Source organism: Micropterus salmoides, unplaced genomic scaffold (assembly GCF_014851395.1).
Source record: "Micropterus salmoides isolate LMB-PRFRI ecotype aquatic unplaced genomic scaffold, ASM1485139v1 Ms_hic_scaffold_3, whole genome shotgun sequence".
NCBI lineage: Eukaryota > Metazoa > Chordata > Actinopteri > Centrarchiformes > Centrarchidae > Micropterus > Micropterus salmoides.
This window is the reverse complement of record NW_024042261.1, coordinates 8,557,129-8,572,884: the sequence shown is the minus strand read 5'-3', so window position 1 is coordinate 8,572,884 and position 15,756 is coordinate 8,557,129. Positions and strand designations below refer to the sequence as shown.

The window sequence follows — 15,756 nt, the reverse complement described above, 5'->3', positions numbered from 1 at the left end:
TATGATGGGAATGAAGTTCTTTTTTTTTTGAGAGTATGGGCCTTCCTTCTAATGTAGTGACTAATCCTGAAAAAGAGTATCGTTGCTGAATGAATGTTTGACACACGGACTGATTAATATGCTCATGGAGAGGTGGCCAATAATAACTACATGATTTACTTCAAGTGGTACTCATAAAGCACTCTGATGCATTAGAACTTCATCTGAGAGCGGATGGTAATTACTTTGTTAATTAACAAAATGATAGTTACAACAATAAGAGTGTAATATAGTGAACACAACACAACAATGATGTACAACAGAATTTAAACTTTATTGTGCCCCAGTATAATCTTATAGTCAATCTGTCTGATCCTGTGTTTGAAAAGAATATTCTAAGAGATGTTTATTCATGGTTTTAACTTGAAGAGCACTTTCAAGTAGAGATTTACCAGAAATTCTCCCTAAATCTCTTTTCCACTCTTCCTCCTTACTCCCAACCACTCTCCCGCTCCTCCCCTCTCCCCATCCTCCTCCAATGTAAGTGGTTATCGGGGTTAATCTCGGGGGGAAGTGGGTCAGTTGTGCTTTCTGACCCGCATAGAGGAACCTCGGGTCATTAATACTGAGCTTAGAGATGAGGCTAGTGGCCCAGCTAATCAAAGCCACCTTCTGAGAGGTGTACGTTCGCTTAGTGTTGAGGTGTACGTTCGCTTAGTGTTGTGTTAGAAAGAAAGACGTATTGTAACTGTCTGAACAGCTCAGTCTACCAAGGAACACGTTAAAGGCATGTAAGAGAGTATAATACGTCTTGTACATTATTGTAAACCACAAATTCAAGTGCCTTAACATAAATTTGAGCAACAGTGCCCCCATTTGGTAAAAACAAGTATTCTCAGAGGCCACAAGGCATTGTGGGGCTTTCCCATGTGTGTGAAACTAATGAAATGAAACCAGTGTGCCTCTATGGTGAAGACTGCAGCTCTGACTCATTCTCTTTCAGCTTTACTCAGGCCCTGGATATTGATCCCCTCTGGAACAGAACATCCACAGTAAAAGCAGCAAGCTTCAAACCAGCACGTTCAACAACAAGAGACATTCTCTTACCGTGGAGTCCCTAGTGGGGGAGTCGGACAGCCTGTTACTGCTCGGTTCCCATGTCGAAGAGCTGTATGCTCTGCTGCTGCTGCCGAAGGCCTCCTGGGTGGAGCTCCGTGAGAGGGCCTCCTGAGTAGAACTCCGCGACAGGCCTGAGTAGCTTGGGCGGGAGCTTGTGCCATACGAGTTGGCCACATCGCTGGTCCGACTTCGATAGCTCCGCAGGGCACTGGTGGAAGAAGACTGGGTGGAGGAAGAGGAGGAGTTGTCACTGAGGCCCAGAGAGGCCAGGTCCCTGCTCAAGTCACTCTGGGATACAGATTTACGTCGGTTGAGCAAGATGCTGGAGGCCACCGGTGAAGAGGAGAGGTAGCTGGACTGGGCCGAGGACGAAGAGTAGGAACTGTAGCCGGTGTAGGCAGATCCGCCACTCAGTCCCGACCCTCCATAGCTCTTGACGGGGGTTCTGCTGAGGCTCTCGCTCCGGCGGCTGCTGCTGCTGCTTCCGAGGATGTCGGCACGCGGGATGGTTCGACCCCGGTCGCGGTCGGGGTCTGAGGAGGTGCTGTAGTTACGGCTGCGGGCGGCGGAGCTGTTCAGATAGCTGGAGGAGGAGTAACCTGAGGAAGAGGTGGAGGAGGAGGTGGGGGACTTGTAGGAGGACAGCCTGTCCCGCTCGCTGTAGGAGCTAAGGCCCGGCGTCAGGGAGGAGCTGTAGGAGTTGTAGTGGCTGGTGTAGGAGGAGCCAGTGTAGCGCTTGGCGGTGGAGGAGACGCGGGACATCCTGCTGCTGCTGCTGCTGCTGCTGGTTTCTCAGCCACAGGGAGGGAGAGCCTCTGGAAGACTGCATTGACTGCAGCCACAGCAAAGAGGCACGACTATTAGTTCATCAGCAACAATCAAATCAATACTTACACTACAGCAACAGTGTAGGCACAAGTTAGGACATCATTTATCCTTGCTTTACTAAGCATTAATCTGGTTTTAGAGACACAGGGATTCAAGAATGTGCATCACTGACTATAAAACCTCCACCATTTTGGCATTATATAATCAAAACTTAAAATCTAAAGTGATATACGCCCATACTGATTATCCTGTCCTCTTATTTAAAGTACTGTATCAGTATTTTCACGTTTCAACCCATTTTCAAAGCACTTTATAGTGTTTTTCACCCATTAAGTGCACTACGTTATCAAAATCAATCTATCTGAGTGAACATCGCGTCTCCTTTTACTGTCGACAAGGCTGGTGTTATTTCTGTGTGGCACATAATGCAGTAGTAGTAAGTGAAAAAATGTCTCCACTACATTAGCATACAACTATATTGGCACTTTAAAGCCCAGTGTAACAATTCCATTAAAACAAAGTTTTTTTTCATCACCCAAGAATCAGGCTAAAAATCCCAATAAACTGATCCCCCGTTCTAATCACCAAGAATATGATTTATATCCTAAAATGGCCTTACACTACCAGGAACATACACAATTCAAAAGTAGAATTAGCTGCGAGGATGTGAATTATTCTGTGGCATATTGCTTTAATCGAGGGTCTCGTAATGTCTCCACTTTATGTTTTCTGGGTTTTGAAAACTACTGACCCCCGCTGTGACAGACTATACAGTCCGTTCTGTGAATATTCAGATCTGACAACAGTCTTTGTGACCTAAATACAATAATTTATATACTAAACTAGGGCTGGACAATAAAACAATAATTATCGCAATATAATCTTTTTCAATAACAATATAACAAATGTTCAATAAATAGTCAATACATTTTTTATTTTATTCGCTTGAATCATAATTTATTTTATTAAGATGTTTATTTTGTAGAGGAAAAAGGACTGAAAAAAGCTTTTACTTAATTTTACTCGTGAATATTGGTTGACAAAGATTTTATCAATTTAGTTTAAATAATTGTTTTGAATGTTCTGCCTCAGATTTGTGAAGTGATCCACTGCTTGGCCTCAAGTGTTGCCCATAAAGAAGAGTTTAAACCAATTAACCATCAGGTTTCTTCAACTTCTTCAAAATCAGCCTTTAAACTCGAAAGAAATAACGATTTGATACTTATCGTGATAATTATCGATATCGAAAGATATGAAACTTTTTAGTGTGTTAACATTTTTGGCCATATCGTCCAGCCCTATAATAAATAGTATAAAGTATAAAGTGTAGTTTCCATGCCTAAACTGAGATTACTCAAGTGATGTCATGTGAATAGTTTTCTCAGGTTTAATAAAGGTCCTCCAGAACCACAGCATATATTGTTTAATGGTTTTTGCAGCGTAGTAGATCTACATGTGACTATAAAATCAACTTTAACATGTACAATGAGTTGTTTCATATATCAAACCAATGTATATGGTTTCATTGTTACCACTTGTACTCCCTTAGACTTAAACACATTAAAAGGACCTACAGTACATAAGGCCATCATGTCTGTGTGTCCACCTAGGGCCCAGTGACATTAGCTACAGCCCCTGCTTTAACGTCTCTGCTGCCTATCTACAGGCTTTTACAGCGCACAGCTGGTTACCCATGAGGTTTACAAAGTGTAGCAGAGATGCCTACAACATGGATACTCACACTGCGCAACTCTAAGAGGCATGACAATCCCGTAAAGGCGGGCCTGTAGTGACACAGTTAGCACTAGCTAGCATGATTTCTGATACAGTATTTAGTTGTGATCTAATGCACAAGGAAGGCACAGCATCTTCTACTGGGCTTTGAATCCCACTCACTTGGAAAACCCACTGGAGCCTACCAACATTAATCCCCTTCTAAAACCAAGGAGATGAATAGAAATATGCAACAAAAACGCTCCTGACTATTTTGCACCAGCCCACCCCTCCTCTGTCTCTCTGTATAATGTGCGTCTCCCACGGCTATAATGGGAGAGTCCAGCTGGGTGCTGGAGGTAAAGCCAGGCAGGCAGCACAGTGTGTTCCTGTGGCGGCAGACGCAGAGAGAGGCTCTTGTTCACATGCACAGCAGCGTCTGAATAAATAAAAGTATCTGGTGTTGCTGATCCGTGTTGAGTTCAGTGAGTGGGGCTCCTATTTCTTTAATCTGTCTTTCTCTCTCTCTCTCACACACACACTGATCCCTGTCCTCTCTCGCTCTCGCTCTTCCTCCTCGGCACCCTGCCTTCTCTCTGAGTACATATACTTCTCGTCAGTGTAATTTCCCCTCCTTCTGGGTCTCTATCGCTTTCTCCCTCTGCCTCTCTCTCTCTGTGATCACTGGTCTATCAATAATTCAGCATATGGATCTAGAGTTGGCAGACAGGCGGCGTGCTGGAGACAGGCCAGCACACACTGTTAGGCCAAGACACACAGAGGCAGGGCAGGCCATGAATGTGGCTACTCAGTTGAGTACTGCTGAGCCAGCCAGGCTAACAGCACCAAGAAGTTGGCCTTGCTTTAAGTCAGCCAGTTGAAGACAGGCCTGGTAGATCTACGTGTTTTGTTTCTATAATTTGGCAGCAGCGGCGTTTGGAGGGTTATTTTGGTTTTGGCACTGTAATGCAGATGGCAACAATAAAACAGAACACTGCATCTCTGACATCACCCATACTTTTCTAATGGGATTGAGCCTGGATCTGGATTTACTGTCCATCACCACATTTATCCGTTACTGGAGCCAGAAAATTACCAAGTTTGGGCAACGTGGCAGGAAGCCTGGCCGAAACTGTGGTGGAACAAACATGCATCAACCACCGCAACTAGTGTGATGGTTTGACTCACCTGTCATACAAACTACAAACTTACTAAAAGACAGCCGCATATACAGACCCCTAACCCTGGTGCAATAACTTGCAGATAGAATGGTTACTAAGCTATTAACCTTTTTAACAGCGCTTGTATGGGTCTAGTTTTATACCGAACTTAACCAGAAGACTAGTAGAAGACAGAAGTCTAGTAAGCTAACATTTCATAAAGTCATTTTAAATCGTTTTTACAGTCTAAGTCTTTCATTTTGGATTTAAATGTGTTTAGCGAGATTAATTCAGTAAGTTTCAAGTCCTTTTGCAACGTATTCCATGCTGAAGGTGCAGAATACAGAAATGCCTTCTTTCCCGTTTCCGTACGGGTATGTGGCACAGAGAGCATAAAGAAGTCCTGAGAATGCAAAGAGTGTCGCCCGTTACTTTTCTGCATGATATGAACACATAGGTAGCTTGGCAGCAGACCAAGAATTGCCTTATAAATGAAAGTGTACCAGTCCCTTGGGGATTGGAGGAGACTGACTATAAGCGACGTAGAGCCGGTAGTCAGAGCTACCAGCCATAAGGAGATACTGTCAGATCCTCTGAAAGACAGGGCGTCTGGTGGAGCTTTGAAAGTCACCAGAGCTATGTTTATATACCTGTGTTGTAGAGGAGCTAGCAGCTCTTCTGAACTTCAACTTGGATTTCTGCATTTCTAGTCATAAATATTTGAGGTTAGAGAGAAATACTTTTTAAACTATGTTATTAGTAGCTTTAAAAACAACAACAACAAACCACATAGTGGCTTTAAATCTTTGTACCAAACTGAATTAAATTTTTAAAATCAGCATAGAGATTATTTCATTTCCACCTCTATTTAACACCGGATACTTCATTGAACAACCTTTTCACAATAATTGCCAAGTTATATGAGAGGAAGCTACCTTAAATACCTTAAAATACACATTAATGGGATCCTCATCAAAAATGTTTATGTTTCGTGAATTTGATGAAAAATATGTATATGCTGACATGTTGTTATCAGACTTTTAAAAACTGGGCTCTAGTGTTTTTTATATGCGTCAAGATTGCCTCTAACATTCAGAGTACCCGGATCTGTTACATTTATTTATACTGAATGTAATTTTTTTTATGTTTTATATATTAGAAATGGTGCATGCATGCTTCTATTGGCTATATACAGTAATCTGAACTGAATACATTAGTGCAGACTCCAGTAAAGTACCATACTAACTCCAACCAAAAATTCCTCTCCAGATCATTTCTTTGCAGTGCACAGTATCTGGACATTTGAGCTGGTAATTTGCTGCCTGAACACAGAGGAGACACTAGCCACGAAGCAATTCTGTCAAAGCTTGTACTTTGACTGAAGCAAAACCTATCCATCACTGCAGAATCCACAGACTTCCGAGGCCCCATCCTTTATCATCGCGCTAGCTAAAACCTTCATTATGAGACTCCTCACTGTGTCAACAGAAGGATAAAAACATGTGTGAGAGGAATTACAGCGAATCCTGGATGATCTGTGGCACCATGAGTTTACTCTGTCAGTAAGACCCACAGTATAAACATTGCTCTTCACTAAAGCAGTGGTTCTCAGATTAACAAAATGCAATCATGAACAAGAAAGACAAATTCATATATGGTTTTCTTGTGTTTATTAGGGGCTCTTCAGCCTTGAATAAGGTTATCCGGTATGTGCTTTGAACCCTGGACTGTATCACCTTGGCCTCGGTTAAGCCTAACCCTGACCGCTTCATGCATGCACTTCTCTGTACTCCCACAGCTGTGTCTCAGTCAAAGACCCAGGGCAGCTGAGAGTAACAAGCTTGGGCTAGCCTGGTGGGCGAGCTGCTGAGAGTGAAGTGCAAACAGCAAGTCACACCGCTCCACACCGGACCCATAAAATGATAGCAAACTATGGATCTCACTTCTGAGAGGAGATGTCTCCACGGAAACAACAACACACGCACTGGCACGAGCACGCGCCCCACACACACACACACACACACACACACACACACACTCTGGCCGCTCTGCATCTTCAGCCTCCCCTGAGGTTGTGGTAACCAGTAGTTTCCATAGCTACCATGGCAAAAAGCTGCATTTGTTTGCTCGCTACCGACGCATAACAGACTTAAAAGTAGTAGCAGGGCAGATTCTATAACCAATTTACACTGACTATCAGAGCTACAGACTGCTGGCTGCACTTAATGTTCTGTATTCCTTTCTTTCTTTCAGAAAACCACCAAGGAAATAAGAAAAAAAGCTCTGCCTAACGAGCTTCTGTGCTGCTGGAAAATTATAGAACAGGATGAGATAGAATCAAATATGAGAGGCCAGAGAAAACCAGAAAGTATAACAATGTGGAAATGCAACATTCTACTACTAAGAAAAGAACTGGTCGGTCTGCCAAGCTTCTACTAAATCTGTATTAAGAAAGCTGTCGGCACAGTGGCAGAAGTGGCTGCATGAGAATTTCAGCAGCTCTGCAGCTCACTGCTGGCAATTCTTGGCAAAGAGCTGGAGAGATGAGGTTTCACTTACTGGGCAGGTTTCAGAAAACCAAGCTAAAGCTAGCTTTTTAGGAACCTCGCTTCACTACCGGGAACTGGATTTGAGAGCAAGTTTAAAGATAACAAACAAACAAGAAAACAACTAACAAAACACAAGCAACATTTTAGCGCCTTGCAGCTCATTGTTTTGGTTCTACGGCTCGCACCCCTTAATGTTTTTTGTTTACTCTCACTGCTCTGATCAACCTACTGATTACTGGCCTTAGATTCATCAGGAATCTAGCATGTGGCCCTGAAGCTACAGATAATTACTGGGGAAAAAAGAGCAAAATAAGTGGTTTTAAGACTTGAATACAACTGGATCTCTGCGTATCTTCAGTGACAAAACCTTGGAAAATAAACCCGGTTAATATGGCGAAAATATTTCAAAGCCTTAAATGTAGATATTTTGTATCTATGAATTCATATGGACGTATGAAAGAGCCACAGACACATGTCAAATTCTCCTGATTGGGTCTATTAGCTTGAAAACCCATCACTCCAATGAGTCAGACCTCTTACAGTACACACTGTCCTCCCCCCGGCCTTTTAGAGAGCAGAGCTGATCGTAAGTGCAGCAGGTGAGCGTGTGTGATGACGCAGGACGCCAAGGCCGCCGTGACATTGCATGAATGTAACATCAGCACGGATGCTCTCTAGTGATTTGGAGTGAGAGTATGTGCGTCTGCGTGAGTGTGTGGAGAAGTGCTGTACTATAGTAAATGATCACCGCTATCTCAGCTGAATCAGTGCAGTTTTGAGGTGAGCACCCCTGAATGAAAAATGCAGGAATTTCCTCTGGCTGGAGATACTGGGGAAATGATGATGTGGACTAATCGCCGGAGGCACACACTCCTGCACATGCTTAACTGAGATATATAATATGATCTCTTCACAATCAAAATTGTTGAAAAGGAAGAAAAATAATACTAGCAGCAAGTGGGAATTGAACTCCCAACCCTTCAACCAGGAGCCCTGAGGACCTCTGACTGAGCTAAATAGGGGCACATTCAATATGTGATTATAAATTGTAGATTTGACTTTTAAAAAAATTGGCCAGGTGCCAGACTTATTTGCCGACCCCTGATATAGAGTATATAGTGTAAGTATACATAGAGAGGAATGTATGTTTTATGTAGTTTGTTGAAATTGTAGTTGGGTTTTGTAATGTTTAAAGCTCCTAATGATATAAACCCCATATTAACCAACAACAGCCCTTAGGCCCTCTGATGCTGGTGTTTTAACTGTTCCTAAAGTAACCCACAAAACAGGCGGCATTTTATGAATGAAAGGTGCTACATAAATAAAAGTTTTATATTTATATTATTAATATAATATAAGAGAAATGTCAGCAAAGAGTTGCCTGTTTACAAATTTTGCGTACACAGAGCAACCTTACCAATCATCACTAAATTAATGTAAGTCAAATATTTGCTCTGGTTTTAGCTTGTTTTGTGTCTCCATCGACTTTTAAATGCTCCACTGTGTTCAGCAGTTAGGTGCTAACTGGATATGTCTTGTAGAATACAGTGAGTTTCTAGAGCTTTTTCACTGGAAGAAGCTGCCTGCTGCGGCTGAAAACACCGTGAACCAAAATAATGTGCTGAAAGACAGTAAAAGTAGACCTGAGGGGAACCGCAGAGGTTAGTAGTGATAACTACATGTGACCCCTATGATGTTACACACACACACACACACATATATATGTGTGTGTGTGTGTATATATATATATATACACACACACACACATTTATTAGTGGAGCTTTAAGACAAGCTGCCATCAAGAAATTACTTTTTTAACATTATAACTGAATGGTTTTAGCTTTAGAAATGACCTTCGATGAATTTTGCCAGACTGTACAAACCAGTGTTGGTACATTTATAAAGTAATGCAGAAAAGCATATCCACATGACCATATCCGCCACATCCATAAGACATTCTATTGTTACCATTACCACAATATAAACCAAAACAGCTGTAGCAACACACACACACACACACACACCAAAACATGATGTAGACATAGTGAAGCTCTCATAAGGAATAATGTTATAAATCAACATGGGGGCTGTTAGGAGGTCTCTGAGCAGTGCTGGGTTTGGCTTGGCCTTACAGGCGGCTATATATACCCTGAAATGTGAGCAGATAAGAGACTGCTGATGTCTGTGAGGGCCACACTGACGCCTCTGCCCTCCCTTTTTGCCCTTTACAACTAGCTGCCAAGCTGTTTCGTATTAAAACTAGGCTTGACGACTTGGCTATTCTGACAAGCCATAGTTGGACCTTGTCCAGCCTTCCCTAGCTACTGGTTAGATGCCATTCAGTAGTTTTATCTCCCTCTCAGCCATGTCCTGTGAGTGGCAAAACAATGATGTATACGGTATAATGCTTTATTTAAAACTAGATATGAAGGGATTAAAGGAAATGAAAGAGGGTAATATGTTAATATAAACATCTGAGTCATAAAAAATGCCCTGAAAGAGATATCAAGGATTTTGCTTTTTCCTAGCCCCTCAAGCATCGCCTTCCAACTGTTACACCTCTGTCACCTTCATTTTCCAGCCTTGAACAAACTCTCAAAATTCACGCCCACAAAGCACAGCATACAAAGGTTGCAACTGAGGAGAACTGTTTTTTATTTTCCTTTTTGATGCTCATCTTCATTTTCAGCTACAAAGAAATTCCTTCCAGCTTCCTGAGTTTCTACAATATGAAAACCTGGAGAGGAGGAGCCAATCTGCATTCATCATTACCACCATCTGTTGGTGACTCACATGAGAGGCCATAAAAACAGCCGTGACCTCAGAGAGGACTGAATCTGCAGGCTACAGTGATTGATGATCTAGCCTCTGCAGCTGACTGGCGTAATTCTTTATTCATTGAGCTAATCATTTGGCCAATTAGATGACATTATTTTTTGGAACACCTATCAGTCTGTGCCATTACACTGAGTGATGCTGAGACAAGCTTTATACACACAGACGTGGCCTCCTATCTATTTGTAAAGAGTCAGTCACCAGCAGCACTATGATATCACCTGGATGTCAGTGATGGTGTCACTCACTTTTGATTTTAAAGACCTGCCATAAAAACTGATAATGCTAATGACATTTTAGAAGCACTTTCTCCAGTACAAATTCTAGAGATTCTGGAAAACAATCCTGTATGTTATAAATTCTCCTCAGAGACCACTGTTCTTCTTGTTACAAGCAACATCCTGATGTAAGCGCCCTCTGCACGTGCTGCATTCCACACTCTGGTGCGCTGGGATACCTGGAACCATACGTGAGTGGTTTAAATCTTATCTGTCACACCAAACACTCCGTGTCTCCATTAGTGAGCACGTCATTTCCATTGTCTCTCTATTATCGCAATGAAGCTAGACACAAAACTGACTTAGTGCAATAAAAGAACGGATGTCAGAAACATTTCTACAACATGACTGTGAAAAAGCAGAAATTCTTTTTGTTGGTACAGATACTAAAATCCACCTTAAATTTGTTTTTGTCTTTTAATGAACTGTGGCCAAGATACATGCTAAGCTGGACATTTTACAGTGTAAAAATGATCTTGTCATTGCCCTCTGGTATACTATGTAATGGTGACAATGTTTTTACATTACTTTGAACCTAGTTTGGCATTTCTGTTCTGCAATTTGTTGTCAATTATCAGCCTCAAACTGATCAATCCGATATCAGCTAATATATTGGCCGGGCCAATTAATTGGTCTATCTGTCCTTGGTTCACCTGCCTCAGTACATCTTAACTGAACACAGATCGCACATCACACCAGTGCTAGCTTTTCTCCATTGGCTCCCTGTCACTTTTAGGATTAAAACGTTACTTTTGACACACAAGGCACTACGTGGTCTGTTTTTTAAGGAGCTGCTGTCCGCTCTGACCTCTAGGAGGAGCTTCAGATCATCCAAGACGGAACTTCTCAATGTTCCAAATCAGTGCACAGCTTTAAAAAAAACCTTTTATTTATTTTTCTCTGACTTTCTCTTGATTATTTTTCCAAATCCACCAGATAAACTGGTATCCATTTGAAATCTGAATATGTTACCATCACTGTGTTATACAACAGCTGCACCACAGGTTAGTTTTGGTGTCTATTGCAGCGGATATGAGTTGATAATGCGTGTGTGCAAACAAAACTGCTGAATGTTGTTTTTTTAATGATATTGGTTTTAGCAGTAGGAGCTGCAATTTAAATGTTCTATTAAGTGTCCTACATGGCAGTAATGACAAAACTGACGTGCAGCATCACCTTTCCAGTTTAGTCATTTCTGTGAGTCATTGGTAAGCTGATCAAACACATAACTTAGTTTTCCAACTTTTTCTGACTCTCTTTCATAAAGGGACAAGTCAATTCTGCTGTGATACATCTGAACCACGCAATCTGTGATGTACAACTCTGCCCTTAAATGAATGAATGCACTATGAACTTGAGGATGTGTGTGTGTGTGTGACGTAGTTACCTGCTGTTTTTGTAGAAGTGTGTGTCAGTCCCTGCAGACTGTAACAGCTCCAGGGCAGCTCATTCTACTGTTGCTACCCCACAGTGTACACACACACACACACACACACAAACACACACACACACACAGACTTCGTGACACAGATCACTCCTGTGGAAACACACAGACATGTATGTTACATGACATACCATTCAACAGGCAGGGCAAAACAGTCAAACAGCAACGTTAAAAACTATTGATCGTTTTCTCTTAAATGGGGAAATTTAATTTAGAAGAGTAATCTGAAACAGGCAAATGCACACACTAACAGTAGATCACATGCTGCAACACTGCTATTAAACTATCCAGCTGGACAGAGGAAATGCTGCATGTGAGAAATATTGCCTTGGTATTTGAGGAAGATAGCAAAAATCAATCTTGATCTGTTTTGGGCTGTCTCTCTCTTTACAGCAGACACGTTCAGCATGAAGTGGGTTACAGGCCACCGGTCAACACATTCTCCACATTTCACGTCCAACCATTAAAGATCGATGACGCATCCTTCAGCTCGTATTAAAAAAAAAGTTGCTCAGTTCTAAAAAGAAGGTTCATAGGCTGATAGGTTGACACCATCTTTTACAGCTTCATTATGTGGCTCTTCCCGCACTTGTTTCAAGGCTCGTATTTTGCCATCACAACCAGCTATTACACATATTTTCACTATCCAATGCAAACTTCACATCTATCAAGAACTGTGAACTCTCCGGGGTAGGGCATATCACCAGCCCCGGAGATTTGATCACAGTGCTTCTCTTCATGCTAGAACTTTGTGAAACACCATCCCTGTCCTCTATTATTGTCTTCTTGGGAAGACATGCCCAACACTGGAGGCATTCAACTGACAAGCAGGTACCTAAAAGAAGAAAGGGGAGGAAGAGCGGCGGTTAAATTGTTTTGTAAGAGGCTCACCCTTGTTGTTCTGAGCGGCCAGGCCAATAGACAGAAAGCAATGGGGTGCTACTTAGGAGGTTGTGGCTCAAGAGTATGAGGGGATAGTGTGAGCACAGCGATCCAGAATGCCACAGATCAAGTTACAGAGCCGGTAAATATAGCAGACGCCTATGACCTCTGCAGGTCACTCAACACTCAGTGGCATTCCAATCTGCTCTTAAAGGACTAGCCTTATGGCTTTTTATAAGCCAAGCTGGGTAAGCATCAAGTCCACCCTGATTCTTTAGCCAGCATATGGGCTGCTTTCACAGAAATTGAAATCTGAAGTGAGGGGCAAGATTCACTGGATTGTGATTACATAGGTAGTGTATGCACCCCAGAATGTCATACTGAGTAATTTGTTGGCTGTCAGTTGCTCTAAAATTTCACAATAAATGAAATGAAAATTAAATTTGTCATCAGTTAATCATAATCATATCAGTTAATCAGTTAATCATAATCATCATAATATGACTTCTATATGACACATTCTACAAGTAATTTCAATATCTTTCAAATGAAAGTCATATTCTACCTTGTCTCCCTTATTCTGGCGTTTTATACAGTCTGTGGGCCACACACCTAAATATAGCAAAGTATGGAAAATATACATCACCACTTAATTACCAGATAAAACAGAGTATTCCCTAGCACTGGAAAACAGTTGACGTAACGTTATGTGTTTAAGACAATGGAAAAAGACGGTCTCTGTGAAGGGTATAGCATTACATGACAGTAGGAGGAGATGGGACGATTGGCACAGAGGCCATAGTTGATGCACTGCAGTGCGGCCGTTTGAATGTGGTTCTGAAAAGACGGATTTGAGGCAAATATCGATGTGTTTGAAATATTCCTCACAGAGTATGGTGATAGCGTTATTCCGTGCGTGATTAGGTAACCACTCAGACCCCAGGAGCGAAGCTCGGTAATGGAAGCGGTGCAGCTGTGACAGAGTAAGTTACTGTCCGTGAAGGGGGCGGAGAGGAGATTCAAACTCAGCGTCCTAAAGTTAATAAAACGCGAATTAGCTAACCTGCATAGTTATTTCGTCTGTGTAACCTCGGTGAACATACCGCATAGGTTAGTTAACTAGCATAGCTAACTCGCTAGCTAACTCAAGACTACAGAATCGGTGTGGTCAAGACTGCAGCGGCGTTCAGAGACCACCGTCCGACCACCATGGTGTGTAAGTTAACGTTAGGTGAAGTGAAGTGTGGCACTGCTTAAGTTATAGCCAAACCATACACATTTCACGGGTAATAACATTGCTAGGACCGTTAATCTTACTAAAGCACCACCCCAATCTTGGGCATATGGTTAACGTTAATTAAGTTGTGACGTTATCCGACAGAATAAGCAGTCGACAACGTTGTAACTTTTTAGAGTTTGTTCAGCTGTTATTCTTCCCCAGAACACACAGTAGGGCAATTTCTGTGCCTGTCTTATAACATGAAATTATACAGATATAGAAACCGGTTTCGCAGGCATGTGTTATGCCGAAATATGTAGCGTCTCATTGTGACTTTTAAAATGTGTAACATAGCGGTCGGTAAGATTTGTATCAATTCGCGACAAGAAAGGCAGTGTAACATTGCCAGAGTGTGATGGGAGTTTGGCTTCTGCTTCTGTGCATAGGAGAAAATAGCACCGATCAGGGCAAAAGGTAACGCCAGTAAACTGCAATCACTCACCTCACAGTTGGAGATCATCCCGATCCAAACGGGAAACGAAACGCCCCCCCCCCCCCCAAAAAAGTATCTTTATGGCTGGTTTGTGCTGCTTTTTAGACCACCACTAAGGGTGACCTATAATGTTGGATAGAAGAATACACCGCCATGGGCTTTAATCTAGACTACGCTGGTATTCAGCCATTTCTTCTGTCCCCTTGCAGTTGTACACTTCAACAACCAAGTAACGGTTATTTTCGCTTTAACTGTGACGTCAGTCCGGTAACAGAGCTAGTTTCTGATTGGCTCATACCTCTCTGTTAGCGTCACCAGCGGCGAACCGCCTCCTACACCGTCGCCATGGTGATGAACGTAAACATCAGAGATTTCTTTCATTGAAAAAATGCTACGTTCACGGATATGGGAAACACCGCTACTTCAGCTTTGTGGTTGTAAGGCTAAGTACCAAGTAGACTTTCCAGGGGTAAATACAGCTAAAAATAATGCTTAGTCCACCTAGTAAGTTCACATGCTTTTAATGAGAAACTGTTGGAGAAACCAATGCCTACATAATAAATCCAGTCACCTCAATACTATAGTATTTCTTAACCATAAAAGTTGTTCGGATTGTGAATGCAACTGGGACTGTCACCAAATACTGTGATATTGATATCTGCTGGGTATAAATACAGATGACATCGTGATCTTTTTCCTGTTTCGTAGTTTATGACCCCCGGGAAAGTATTGCTATTAATAATTTAACAGTAGTATACGGTGGGTAGTAGTACTAACAGTAATGGATTTAAGTAAGTCAATACAAATAAATAGTTAATATGGGATAAGTACCCTCTAGCACAGAGAGAATTGCCGTTTATCTTTTGCCATCACAGTGCAATGATACTTGTTTTATATGGGCTATTTTGCCACTAATATGTTATATACAAATCAATTTTTAGAAGAAATTATTAAAGCTCACTGTTTTTTGTGACGCTCTGAATGTCTAAAAATTAAAGAAGTACGAAAGAAAAATGCTGTTAAATGAATACATTTTATATTAGTTCTAATTCAATCTCCTAATAGCCTATATCATATTTGTTTTCTTTTAAGCTCTCCAAGTTCCAGCACTCAAGTAGTTATTCAAGCTGGAGTGTGCGAGCATCTGCATCAAAGCGAATGAGTCATAAAATCATACTGCAGTATAACCATCTGTGTATGAAACACACCCGGACCCCTGACATGCTGCTGCTGTGAATGAAACAAAGTGTCACACAC

At 41.8% G+C, this 15,756-nt stretch overlaps 1 protein-coding gene across 4 annotated transcripts in view; it reads right to left on the bottom strand.

Moving 5' to 3' along the window:
• The window catches only part of usp2a (ubiquitin specific peptidase 2a), a 44,046-nt gene extending 29,317 nt beyond the window's left edge, over positions 1 to 14,729 (bottom strand). The window contains exons 1-3 of one of the 4 annotated variants that reach the window (XM_038693365.1): positions 14,509 to 14,729; positions 11,849 to 11,998; positions 1,087 to 1,930 (exon numbers count right to left, since the gene is read on the bottom strand). In XM_038693365.1, the coding sequence (XP_038549293.1) occupies positions 1,087 to 1,860 (774 nt within the window). In that variant the 5' untranslated portion in view covers positions 1,861 to 1,930; positions 11,849 to 11,998; positions 14,509 to 14,729. Of the gene's footprint in view, positions 1 to 1,086; positions 1,931 to 11,848; positions 11,999 to 12,796; positions 12,890 to 14,508 lie in introns of those variants that run through there. The other 3 variants (XM_038693367.1, XM_038693366.1, XM_038693364.1) reach the window with 3 other exon arrangements.
• Positions 14,730 to 15,756: the final 1,027 nt, after the last annotated feature.